This window comes from Myotis nattereri (assembly GCF_964212035.1).
Source record: "Myotis nattereri genome assembly, chromosome: 1".
Lineage (NCBI taxonomy): Eukaryota > Metazoa > Chordata > Mammalia > Chiroptera > Vespertilionidae > Myotis > Myotis nattereri.
In genome coordinates this window covers 136987770-137002143 of record NC_138075.1, presented here as the reverse complement: position 1 = coordinate 137002143, position 14374 = coordinate 136987770, and the positions used below count along the sequence as shown (strand labels likewise).

General features: G+C 37.1%; 1 protein-coding gene across 1 annotated transcript in view; it reads left to right on the top strand.

The window, feature by feature from the left end:
* The window catches only part of DNAJC1 (DnaJ heat shock protein family (Hsp40) member C1), a 213014-nt gene that overhangs the window by 68340 nt on the left and 130300 nt on the right, over positions 1 to 14374 (top strand). The window contains exons 2-3 of the mRNA XM_081103978.1: positions 10140 to 10241; positions 10723 to 10769. Of these exons, the coding sequence (XP_080960104.1) occupies positions 10140 to 10241; positions 10723 to 10769 (149 nt within the window). The remainder of the gene's footprint in view (positions 1 to 10139; positions 10242 to 10722; positions 10770 to 14374) is intronic.

Below are 14374 nucleotides of genomic sequence, written 5' to 3'. Positions count from 1 at the left end.
AATTTAATTATAAACAAATCTTAGTTAAAAGCATTTTAAAATTAACAGGGTGTTGATTTTCACATATGACATTTAATCTGGAAATTTTGTCTGTTAAATCCTAAATCCATTAAATTGAGGTCTGCAAAACTGAGGATTTACTGTAGGTGAATGACAGATTTTAAATGTTTCCTGTGTCATATATAAAACCTTTCTGGACTCAGCTTTCAGATGAGATCATTTGGCTCTGCTATTGAAAAATGCAGTAGGCAGAGGCAGAAGAAGGTAAAGTTGTTGTGTGACCACATATACAAGAGTGGTTCCATCTATATATATATAAAACCCTAATATGCAAATAGACCGAACAGTGGAACAACTGAACAACTGGTTGCAATGATGTGTGCTAACCACCAGGGGGCACGTGCAGAACATGACAGGCATCAGCCGCTGCAGGATGGTGGAGCAGGTGAGCAGGGTTGCCAGGCCAAGGCAGGGCACCAGTCGCTGTCATCGGGGTGAGCCTCTGGTGGTTACTGAAAATTCTTGGCTCCCGCATGCTGTGATCCCACCTGGTGCTCACACCTGCTGCTGACGCTGGAGCTGCTGCCCTCACCCACTGCTGGTGCCTGGCACCGGTCCCGATCACTCGACGCCATCAGTGGGCACGAACAGTGGCAGCCAGGCCCAATCTCCCCTGAAGGCTTCTCCACCTCTTCCTGCTCCTGAGGGGCGATCAGGGCAGCAGCCACCACTGGCACCTGATGCTGGCGCTGGCCCCAATCACTCCACGCCATCAGCGTGTGGGAGCAGCAGTGGGAGCGGGGCTTTTGGCAGATAGGGGACAGGGGACTACAGCAGGAGGGGCTGGGCAGGGGCGCGGAGGATGGGCCGAGACCCACCCCTGTGCCTACCTCAGCCTCATGGCCCACAGTTCCTTTAAAGGTGCACAAATTCATGCATTGGGCCCCTAGTCTATAATAATAAAAGCATAATATGCTAATCAGACCAGATGTTCTTCCGGACATCCTTCCTTCCAGACAAAGCCACAGCAGTGGTGGTGGGCAAGGCCAAGGCACTGCACGAATTTTGTGCATTGGGCCTCTAGTAAGGTATAATGGAGCCGAAAAATTCCTTTCACCTAGGGATGACATAACTGTCATAATGTCATAGTGCAATTCATTACTCACATGTTTGTGGTGAGGTTGATATAAACCTATTGGGCTGCCAGTTGTATGAAAGCATAGCACATACAATTATGTGCAGTACATTATACCTGATAATGATTATAAACAACTATGTTACAGGTTTATATATTTACTATACTGTACTTTTTGTTGTTATTTTAGAGTGTACTATTTCTACTTAATTAAAAAATGTTTGCTGTAAAACAGTGTATCATGTTATGTCATCATAACAATCTCATCTCAATTGTATTATTTGCTCTTGTGCTTGATTTAATCTCATGTTGTTTTGTACAGTAACATGCTGTACAGGCTGATGATAACCTAGGAGCAGCAATAGGTTTTAACTTATAGCCTGGGTTTGTAGTAGGCTATATCATCTAGGTTTCTGTAAGTACATCCTGTGATGTTTGCACAACAAAACTGCCTGACAACAAAGTTCTCAGAATGTATTCCTGTCATTAAGTGGCATATGATTGTATTAACTCTAATATCTAATACTTGTTCTGTGATGCTTTTTAATTTTCTATGTATAGGATCATGTCATCTGTGAATATAATTAATACTAATTCTTCCATTCCAAGTTGGGTTCCTTTTATCACTTTTTCTTGACTAATTGCTTAGATTAGAATTTCCAGTACAAAGGTGTCATAAGCAGATATTCTCCTTATTAGCTTAAGGGAAAGCTTTTAGACTTTTACCATATGAGGTTAGCTATGGGCATTTCATAGATAGCCTTTATCAACTTGAGAAAGTTCCCTTCTAGTCTTAGTTTGTTTAGTGTTTTGTTATCAAACAATGTTGGATTTTATCACTTTTTCCTGCATTGAGATGGTTATGTGTATCTTCATTTTATCAATATGGTGTATTATTATTTTCATTGATTTTCATACACTGTTACACCCTTGTATTCATGGGATAAATCTACTTCACTGGGTCATGGTATATAATCCTTTTTTATGCTGCTGTATTTGGTTTACTAGAAGTTTGTTGAGGAATTTTTCATCTATATTCATAAGAGATATTTGTCTATAGTTTTCTTTTTTTGTGGTGTTTGTCTGTCTTTGATATCAAAGTCCCATAGAATAAGTTAGAAAGCATTTCTTCCTCCTGTAGTTTTTGGAAGATTTTGAACAGGACTGTGATTTCTTTAAATGTTTCATGGAATTCACTAGGAAATCATCTAGTTTTGATGGTTGGGCTTTTCTTCGTTAGGCATTGGTGGGTGTGTGCTTTTTTTCCTGTAGTTTTTGTGTGTTTGTTTTTAATTGATCAGTCATTTCACTTGTTATAGTTCTATTCAGTTTTTCTATTTCTTCATGAGTCAGTTTTTGTGTTTCCAGGAATTTGTCTATTTTATCTGGGTTTTCTAATTGTTTGGCATACAGTTAATTGTTTTTATTTCTGTAAGAGTGTTAATAATGTCCCACTCTCACTCCTGAGTTTATTAATTTGACTCCTTTCTCTCACTGTAATATAGTTTTGTCAATTTTGTTGACATTTTCAGAAAACCAATTTTTAGCTTTGTGGTTTCTCTGTTGTTTTTCTGTGCTCTATTTAATATATCTCTGCTCCAATCTTTTTTATTTCCTTTCTCCTTCGAGCTGTGTGTTTAGTTTGCTATTGTGTTTCTAGTCCACTAAGGCAGAAAAGATAAGGTTGAGATTTTTGTGTGTGTGTCATCATTTATAGCTGTAAAATTCCTTTTGAGCACTGCTTTTTAAAAAATATCTTTTTAAATTTATTTCAGAGAGGAAGGGAGAGTGAGATAGAAACATCAGTGATGAGAGAGAATCATTGACCAGCTGCATCCTGCATGCCCCCTAATGGGGATTGAGCCCATAACCAAGGCATGTGCCCTGACTGGGAATGGAACCATGACCTCTTGGTTCAGAGGTCAATGCTCAACCATTGGGCCACACCGGCTGGGTTATTATATCTTCTAGATGGATTGACCTTGATGTCATTATATAATGTCTTTGTTTGTCTCTTAACAATTGTTTTAAAGTATATTATGCCTTTATATTATGTTAATATAGACATCCCACTCTTTTGGCTACTGTTTGCATTTAATATTTTTTCTATCCATTCGTTTTCTATCTGTTCGGTTCTAAAATTTGTTTCTTGTAGACACCATGTTGTTGAATCATGTTTGTTTATAATCCATTCTGGTAATCTCTGCCTTTTAATTGCAGAGTTTAATCATTTACATTTAAGTAATCACTAATAATATATATTTACTTCTGCCAGTTTACTCTGTTTTCTATATATCTTCTTTGTTTCTTAATTCCTTCTTTACTGCTTTCTTTTGTTTTAGATCTGATTTCCTAGTGTATCATTGGATTTACCTTTTGTTTCTTTTACTATAGACTTTCTTTTTTTTTTTTTAGTCCTTGCCATGGGAATTGTGATTAACATCTTAATTTACAGCAATCTAATTTGAATTGAAATTAGATTTCAATTAGAACCAATTTAGTTTCAGTCATAAAAATTTCGTATTCTATATAGCCCTGTTCCCCTTCCTTCTATAGTTAATGTCACACATTACATTTTTATACATAGACTTATATTGTTATTTTACGTGGGACATGGATTTATAATTACTGTTTTAATAGTTACTGTCTTTTAAATTGTATAGAATAAAAATGGAGTTACTAAACAAAAGTACTTGAATATTAACTTTTATATTTATCTACATAGTTATTTTTACCAGTGTCCTTTATTTTTTCATATGGATTTTAGTTACTTTCTAGTAGTTTTTCCTTTCAGCCTAAAGGACTTCCTAGAGCATTTCTTGTAGAGCAAGTCTCTACAAGCCGTGAACTCTCAACTTTTGTTTAATTGAAATATCGTAATTTCTCTTTCATTTTTGAGGTATAGTTTTGTTGAATATAGAATTCTTGGTTAATACATATTTTTAGCACCTTATATATGCCATTCTGGTACCTTCCAGTTTCCATGGTTTCTAATGTGAAACTAGCTGTTAATATTATAGAGAATCCCTTGTACATTGAGTTGCTTCTCTTGCAGCTTTCAGGATTTTCTCTGTCTTTGTCTTTCAGCAATTTAGTTATAATATTCCTAGGTGTGGATCTCTTTGAGTTTATTTTACTTAGGATTTATTGAGACCCTGGATATGTATATTTATGTCTTTCATCGAAGTTTGGAAGTTTTTAATCATTTTTTATTCAAAAAATTTTTTCTGTCCTCATCTCTCTTCTCCCTCTTGGACACTCCTTATGTTGGTACTCTTGGTGGTAGCTTACCAAGGCTCTTTTCATTTATTTATATTCTTTTCCCTGCTCCTCATATTGGGTAATCTCAATATATCTATCTAAAATTTTATAGATTCTTTCTTCTGCCTGCTTAAATCTTTTTTTGAGCCTTCTATAGAAAATTTTTTATCTCAGTTATTGTATTTTTCAAGCCAGAATTTCTCTTTGGTTCCTTTTTAAAATTTCTGTCTCTTTATTGCTATTATAAACTAGAGGCCCAGTACACGAATTGGTGCATGGGTGGGGTCCGGCCAGCCTATGGGGGGTGGATCAGGGCCAGGCCTGTTGGGAGGAGGAGATGGCAGGAGGTTGACTGGCCAGCCCGCCCCAATCGGGGCCTTATCAGGGCCGGGCCGGCTGTGGGGAGCAGCTGTGGGCGATTGGCCGGCGGCCCCGCCCCCGATTGGGGTGGGGGGGCTGATCAGGGATCAGCAGCTGGGGGAGGGGCCATGGGAGGTTGGCTGGCCAGCCCCACCCCCGATTGGTGGGGGGGGCGATCGTGGGCGGAGCTGGCTGGGGGTAGGGGCCGCAGGCTGATCGGGGTGGTGGGGGCTGATTTGGGGTTGGGCTGGCCGTGTTGAGGGACTGTGGGCGGTGGGCCTGTTGGCCCTGCCCCCAAATGGGGTAGGGGGCCGATCGGGGGCCAGCAGCCTGGGGGACGGACCATAGATGGTTGGCCAGCCGGCCCTGCCCCTAATCAGAGTTGGGGCGCAGATCGGGGGTGAAGCTGATTGGGGGTGAAGCTGATTGGGGGTGGAGCCGAAGGCAGTTGGCTGGTTGGCCCTGCCCCCGATTGGGGTAGGGGTGCCATTCTTGGGTGGGGCTGGGGGGAAGGGCTGCAGGAGGTTGGCCAGCTGGCCCTGCCCCCTATTGGGGTTGGGGGGTGATCAGGGGCGGGACCAGCCGAGAGAGGCTGCAGGCTGATTGGGGTGGTTGGGGCCCATCAGGGCAGGGCTGGCCATGGGGCGGGGCTTCAGGAAGTTGGCTGCTGGCTCCGCCCCCTATTGAGGTGGGGGATGATCAGGGGAAGGGCTGGCCTGGTGGAAAGTCCGCCCTGCCCTCTATCGGGGTGGGAGAGGCCAATCAGGGGCAGGGCCAGCCAGGGGGAGGGGCCACAGGAGGTTGACCAGCCGGCCCCACCCCCTGATCGGGCCAGTTCGCTGGCCGCTGTGGGCGTCATAGCAGCTGGTCTTTCCAGTGTTCCTGTTGCTGGCTTTTTACATATATATAGATTTGGTGAAAAGTTATTTTCATACTTTCTTTAGCTCTTTGTACTTGCTCTTGAGCATATTAAAATAGTTGATTTATAATCTTTGTCTAGTAAGTCCAATGTCTGAACTTCCTCAGGGGCAGTTTCTATTTCTTTTTCCGCATGTGTGAATCAGACTTTCTTGTTTCTATGCATGCTTTATAATTTTTAATAAATACTGGACATTTTGAGTATATAATGTGGTAATTAGATTCTTCCACCACACCAGGTATTTTTTGTTTGTTTCTTTCTTTGGTTGACAGTGTTTGTTTAGTGGCTTTTCTAAACTAAATTTGTCAAGTATATATTCTTTGCCATGTGTGGCCACTGATGTCTCCATTTCATTAGCTTAGTGGCCAGCCAATGATTCAGCAGAGATTTCCTTAAAGGTTTGGAAAAGACTCATCCACAGTCTTTGCTAGTGGGTTCCTATATATTGTGGCATGCATTTAACCCTTAGCTAGGCAGTTTACAACTCTCCGTTAGCCTTCATTTTCTGCTTGAGCACAGCCTAACTATCAGCCAGTACTGGGAATTTTAGTGTTTTTTCAGAAGACCCTAAACACCCTTTCTGAGTATGTACTCCTCCTTGGGTATGCACATGGCCTTATGGCTTTTAAGGACTATGTGGGAGCTTCTCAAAAGCCTATATTTCCAAAGCATCTTACTCCCTAATCTTTTTTCTCAAGCTTTTTGTTGTGCCTATGGTATATCCCAATTGCTATCCCTTGCCCTGATTGCACCAGCTAACAAATTTGCCCTTAAATGTTTTTGACAAATGTCCTGGATGGTTGCCTCTTTGCCCTGGAAGAGTTCTATATTTGATAAAATATGGGTAGCCTTTTACACAATTTGTCAGGGAGTCAGTGACAGGCCAAACAAACAAACACAAATTTTGAGAACAAAGTCTGCTTTGATTCCTCCAGCACTGGGAACCCACACCAAGAATCTAGATTGGCATCTTCAAGACCCTACCTGATAATCAACTGCCTTTTTCTTGATCAAGCGCTTGCTTGATTGCTGTAAACCTTTTGACTGATTTTCAGAGTGCAGATAAGATTAATTTGGACAGTTTTTGCCAGATTATTTGTTGTTTCTGTGCAGGGACAGGCCCTTGGAGTTTCCTACCCTTCCATTTTAGCTGTTGTCCCATTGCATTGTTACGATTTTGACAAACATATTCCTTTCACAGTTGTTTTTTGTTTGTTTGTTTGTTTTGTGGGGTTGTTTTTTTTGTTTGTTTGTTTTTTAAGAATGACTATTTGTCTTTTCTTTACAGAGGTCATCCAAGTATTAACATAATTCATGTCCAACTTGCCAAAAAACCTTATCCAATTTAGAAGGGAAAGAATTCTGGCAATTGAACCCAGTAGATCTCCTGATGTCTACTGGTCAAATATGGCTAATCCACCCATAACCCTTTCAAAATTATTTCTCTGCAAGCCAGAGAGATAAAAGATCTGTATAGGAGATGTATGTTCTAGCATTCAGTTCTCCAGTAGAAATATGATACAAAATGTATTAGAAACCCTAACATATTAGGGTCTTTACCCTTAAAAATGCAATTGACTGTATTCACAATGTAGTTATGTGGATGTTTTCCATATAGTTTATCAAATCAATAAGAATGTTGTTCTCGTACCTACTGAATACCCTTTTTTTTATTTTAAAAAATTCTCCACAGTATTTGTTTCTAATATTTGTGAACTCCAGAATTACTTCTGGCTACTACTTAAAAATAGATGAATTAATGGGAAACACGATATCAGAAAAACTCATGAACTTGATATGTCAAGTATACTGTGTATATAGTTATGCACCATATAATGACATTATGATCCATGATGAACTGCATATATAACAGCAATCCCATAAGATTATAATGGAGCTGAAAAATTCCTATCGTCTAGTGTTGTCATAGTTGTCCTAACATCATAGCACAATGCATTACTCACATATTTGTGGTGATGCTGGTATAAACAAGCCTACTGCTCTGCTGGTGGTATAAGAGTAGAGCACATATAATTGTGTACCATAGGGAATACTTGATAATGATAATAAATGACTATGTTACTGGTTTATGTAGTTACTGTATTTTTTTAAAAAATGTTGTTCTCATTGTCTTCCCAAAGTTGTCGCCCCTTGTGAAGTGACATAGCCCAGATCTACTAACTGAACCCAAAGAGCCAACAGAGCTCTGAATATGATGCAACATTTTCTGGGGTTTAATTCTATTTTTGTCTATTTACCAGCAGCATGAACTTAAGCAAATTACTTTAACCTCTCTCTGCCTCACCTCACCAGTAAAATGGGCCTGGTAACAACTATCCTAATGTCATAGCTTTGTTGAAAAGATAAAAATAAGTTAATAGTCACTAAGTAATTAACTAAAATTAAATACATAAGCTAGTTTGAGGTACTGCTTGTTTAGAGCATGTCTTTGTAAGAAAAACTCTGAGGTTTTTAGTTCTATCTATTGAGAAGTGGAGCTTATTGGTTTAATAACCCTATAAGGCAAATTTTTACGAGGAAAATAGTCAGGCAATATTGGTGTGTAGCTGAAAGGCTCGTTCCTTAGTCAGGAGAAAACTGTATCTACAGCTGGGTGCAAAACCAAAGAGCATTACACATTAGAAAAATGGTCACCTAATGTAATGATCTGGGCAGCTAGGAGGATGGGCCAAGGTAGTGGGAGATAAAGCTAAATTATTGGAAAAGACAGTGATGAAGGCACTTGGGAGTTATTGAAGGGTTTAGAATAGAGCCATCTGGTCACATTTACATTTAGGGTACATATTGTGGGAAGAAAAGATTGGAGGATTGGGTTCAGCATGCCAAGACTGGGAGAAGGGAACTGCCTTAAGTGGCTATTAGTCATTTTTATTTTTAAGTAACTCATAGATGCTCCAAAATAAGCATGTATTAATTTTGTAACACAAGAAAATATATAAAAAGTCTTACTTTATAAGAAATCTACACGTTAGGAATTTCTCAGTGTGATGTAGTCACAATTTAATACAATCTAAAATTAAAGTCCCAAATTATTATTTATTTGATACAACCTCTTTGCTCAACAAAATTCTATCACCAATTTTCAATAAATAATCATCCTTTTCTACACTATGTCACCTATTATTTAGGTATAGGGAATACATAAATTCCATTTAACAAATTAGAGTGAAAATTATAACCATACTATCCACAAAACTTACTTGGTGCTAATTTTATAGCTCCTCAGCCCTCTACAAGTTACAGAAATATTCACACTTCAGTTGGAACTTTTAAGTTGATTGATAGTCTGTAGCAATAAATTCCAGAATATTGGTAATGGTTTATAAAGAAAAGCTTAACAGACTAATTATTATCTTACTTTGCCTCTTTTCAACTCTCTTTTAACAGCTATTTAGTCCTAGGTATACAGATTGTTTTGGTTTGGTTTTTCAGTCATTTGAACTTTTTTAGTAGTTTTAGGAATTAATTGGACAAATATTCAGCTATAAAATGAGATAAAATTTAATAAGCAACTTTATTATCAGTTGTCCCACTCTGAACACGTTAGTCATTGGGATAACTTTTAAACTTAGTGGAAATAAAATTTTAATCCCAACGTGACAGTGTTCTTTGTTATTTTACTTTATTATTGTTTGTTACTGTATTTTGTAATTGCCATGTAAAGTGATGTTCTCTGAGTTTACCTGTGCACCCAAGATTACATAAAATGTAATTTTAACATCCACTTAATCCAAAGTACTCTTACTGAACTATCATGACCTTTCAAATATATTTAAACTATATTAGTAATACATAAGTAGTAGGCAAATTTATTTCTGCAAACCAGATTCTAGAAACTGGATACCATTAAAAACACCCTTTAAAGTACTAAAAACAAAGTATTAAGTACAATATACATAACACTTTTAATTATAATTATTTTGGATAAATGCATATTTAACTGCCTTCCAATAGGCATAGTTCTGACATGAATTGAGATTCCATAGGTTGTTTTTTGATGGCAAATTCAATATAAATAACAATGAAGAAACCACATATAGTAGGCCTTCAATTCAGAAACTGGCTTTAAGATTCTCAAATAAAGACCTTTGAAGGCACATAGATATATTAATTTTTAATTTGTTTCTTTTTGATCTCTTGGTTACTGAAAAAGATTTATTGGTTAATTTTAGGAAGGCAAGTGTTTGAAAAGTTTTGCCAAATACTGTCTTCTTTAAGTGACTGTATGGTAATGAAAAGTTAAGATGAGAGCCAAATTAGATTGAATAATTGTTCAGTCATGTGGGACAGGCCAGTTGCATAGCCTGACTGATTGCTCAGATTACATTGCCTGGGGTCCTGCACTTGGTTGGCTGTCTTCTCAGATCTTAACAAGGTTCTGGGAAGTTCTTTTTCTGACAAAGTTTGCTTTGTGTGTTTTTCACCTCCCCCCACCACCTCCAGGATGCTTCATCTGCAGACATTAGAAAAGCATATCGTAAGCTTTCATTAACTTTGCATCCAGACAAGAATAAAGATGAAAATGCAGAAACTCAGTTTAGACAAGTAAGTGAAATATGCTATTATGTTTTGTGACAAATTTATTAAGGTTTATGGTAGAAATAGTAACTTATATGTAGAATAATTCCATTTGAAAATGAGGATGTTGTTTAGAAATATAATGTATGTATGTTTATTCAGTTTTTATAAAATATGTTTTCACCAGCATTTTTTATTTTAGAATCTCGAATTCTTGGAGTGTCGTAATTTTCTTGTCTAAATTACAGCTTTTGCTTTTAAAAAGCACATGTTAAGATAATTATTACTTTTGCATCTTTCACAAAGATTTATTTTGGTATCAAGCATTGTTAACCTTTGAAGGTTCTACTAAAAACAAAAAAATGTTACCTATAATTAAGGTCTTACCTGTTCATTTTACTTATGAGCACATAGGGTTTTCTGCATGTGCATTATGGCGTGTTCACCTTCTTAAGTGATTTCTTATAGTTGAGAGTATTTTTATTTTAAAGTAATGCTTCTATTTTAGTTGGTGGCCATTTATGAAGTTTTAAAGGATGATGAACGAAGGCAGAGGTGAGTATTCGTTTCTGTTTTTGAATTATGATGTCTCAGTTTATACAGGGAAAAATTGTCTCATTAAGCAGTTTATTTATTATAAGTTAGTATTTTATTTTTCCAAAGTACGCAGTGTTTTTAAAATGTATATTTAGAGTTACTTAATATGAAAATTTTCGCTAGGTTGATTCAATACTTACAGTCTTCAGGATCATGAGTCAGAATATTAGCAAGTTGTGGCTTCATTAGGTAAGATGTTTAACAAGTGTCCAGGCCCTGGGAAATACAAACACCACTTGACTTCAGACAAATGTCCACTCATTTTTTATATGTCAGTAATAGCTCTCATCTGTGCCTGGTGGTCCCTTTTTGTTCTTTCCTATTCCTTAAATGTTTTGGAATTTGACTAAGGGATATTCAAGTTACTACCATCTCGATGTTTCCTCACTCACAAAATAATAAACCCAATTTTTGGGTGAGAGAACAAACTTATAGGAGTATGTAGAAGATAGGAATGAAGGAAAAATATTTGCTTCTTTCTCATTTCTTTTGTCCCCTTCCCTTCCCTTCCTCTGCTCCAGTGATTCTGCGTGTAGGGTTAGTTAGTGGAGGCAACCCCTCACTTGGAGACGTCTCTGTGCCCCCTTCGGAGAGTAGTAATATGTTTATACAGCAGTTCGTGGTGCCAGTGATTTAAGAGAGACTGCAGAGAGGCTCCTCTTCTCTGCTTCAGAATGTGTGGAATGTAGACAGCATTGCAATGGGCTTCAATGTGTTTTCAGTGAAACCCACAGTAAGAAATACATTTGCATCATGCCTCAGGTCAGACAGACAGACACAGTGAAACAAAAATTTCACAAAACACTGTTTGTATGTGTGAAACAGACTGATATTTTCTATTTTAGGTTAGGCTAGACGAGTCATTTTTCTTTTTAAAACAATGCTGGTTGTCATCCACTAAATTGATTTCATGAGTCACTAGTGGGCCACAATCTGCAGTTAGAAAATGCTGTTCTACACTATAAGAGTGCCTTTAAAGAAAAAAGTAGGTATTTGAGATTTTAGGCTAAGGCCAGCTAATATGGGTGTTAATATATCTTAAAGATAACCCCCCAGAATGATGCTTTGTGGCATTCTGAATCTTTCTTCAAATATATTGTCTGGAATTATTCTATATCCTAAAATGTTAGCTATCGCTCTTGGTCCTCATCCTAACTTCTTAATTTGAATACCTCAGTTTGTCAGATTGCAAAGCAAGGATTCAAGATATTCTCTTGAAGTGCTCTTTGCTTTATAACAAGGGCTGGCATTGGTCCAGACACCATAGCCAGCATTCCTCTGGTTTGAGATAATCCATAGTGTTGAAAGAGTCCTAGAAGTATGTTGAAAGAAGTGTTGGTCATTCTGCGCATATTTTCTAGTTGGTTTCTATCAGTGAGCCCCAAGTTTTGTTTTACACATGAAGAATGTGTCTGTAAAGATAGCTTTATTTAGTCTCCCTACATCTTTGGCATCAGATTTTGGCTTTTTGTTTGTTGTTTTCTTAAAAGTTAGTAAACTTTGTAACAATTTCTTTCAATAATTGCTGAAATTATTTCTCTCTTTTCAGAACAAATCACTTCTTATTTATAGACTCATCTAACATTTTCTTTTTAGGGTTAGTTTCCTTTGCATTTCTTTTAGAGTGTGAATGGAAACAATGGATCTGACAGTTATACACACAACTGTAGTATTTATACCCCTTTAGGGACAAGTAGCTCTTTGGTAACTGGTTTCCCCTGAGGCAAAAGTCTTAACTAATCAAGCTAAGAATCACTCCTCTAAAGCTTGTGCCTCAGGCCAGGTGACCTATGAGTATTTAAACATATAGACGAAATCACCTCTACAATCACCTAATGTTTATAATTCCTTTAGGGGGAAGAAAAAAAAATGTTTTATCTTCTAAAAGAAGATTGTCTTACAGTGGTAAAAAAAAATTTTTTTGGTATCCCAATTATTTATTATAAAAATATTCGTTAAATACATGCTTTTAAATATGTAACTTACAGGAATTGCGATTTGGAAAATTGTCATAGACATGTTTTCCTATTTATTTTCCTTACATAATTGTGTTTCACTGAAATCAGGTGCATTATTTAAATTTTGGTAGAAAAGGGGATAGCAGTGAAATAAATAAAGTAGCAAACTGGATAACCTTTTTATTTTTTTAAGTAAAAAACAAACTTTATTTTATTTTTTTATTTTTTTAAATATATTTTATTGATTTTTCACAGAGAGGAAGGGAGAGAGATAGAGAATTAGAAACATCGATGAGAGAGAAACATCGATCAGCTGCCTCCTGCACATCTCCCACTGGGGATGTGCCCGCAACCCAGGTACATGCCCTTGACCGGAATCGAACCTGGAACTCTTCAGTCCACAGACCGACGCTCTATCCACTGAGCCAAACCGGTTTCGGTGCAAACTTTATTTTATTTTTAAACAGCCTTTATTTCGGTATAACTTGTGTACCATAAAAGTCACTTATATGAAGTATACAATTCAGTGATTTTTGTGAATTTACAGAGTTGTGCAAACCACCACAATCCAGTTTTAGAACATTTCTATTACCTCAAAACACTTCCTCTAGTTCATTTGCAAGCAGTCCCCACTCTGACCCCTACCCTAGGCAATCACTGATCGTTTTGTATCTATAAATGTATCTTGTCTGGACATTTCATATTAACGAAACCGTGTACTATGTAGTCTTTTACACCTAGGTTCTTTCTGTTAGATACATCCATATGGTAGCATATACCAGTAGTTCATTTCTTTTTCACTGCTGAATAGTATTCCATCTACCACTTCTCTTTATCCATTCACAAACTGGTAGACATTTAGTTTGTTTCCACTTTTTGGCTATGATGCACAATGCTGCCATGAATATTCACATATAAGTCTTTGTGCGCACAGATGTTTTTCATTTCTCTTGGGTAGATTCCTAGGGATGCAATTGTAAACAAACTTATAAGCCTTTTTTTCTCTCAAAGGCATCAGCTATATAGTGTGAAAATAACATGTTTTCCTGGTTAGTGTAAGGAAGCCTAACATAGTAGCCCTTTTTAAACTCCTTAGGTAATTTGCTTATTAGGGGAAATAACAGCTCAGCTTTGTTTGTTCATAAATTTCTATAGAAGCCCTCAGTATTAGCTGAAATAAAGTACTGAGTAGATACGAATCATTTATTAAACATATACACTAGAATGTGCTGTGGTAATATTAGCATATTTACTTTTGCTTAAAGTCTATTATAAATTTTTAACTGATACTCTTTTGCTAACCCAGTTGTACAACTTTAATATTTTTGTCTATTTTATGGTACTATATTGGTAAAAGTTGAGTGTTGTTTTTTAGTTTACTAAATAAAATCATATTTTATTTACACATCCAATGATGAAAACGATAGTTATCTCAACCTTAATCTGCTAAACTTCTACAAATCCATTACCTAGTTATTGTAAATTTGATTACAGGTGTGTTTGAATAAAAATAAACATTAACCTGCCAGTCGGCGTGGCTTAGTGGATGAGCTTCGACCAATGAACCAGGAGGTCACGGTTTTATTCCCAATCTGGGCACAAACC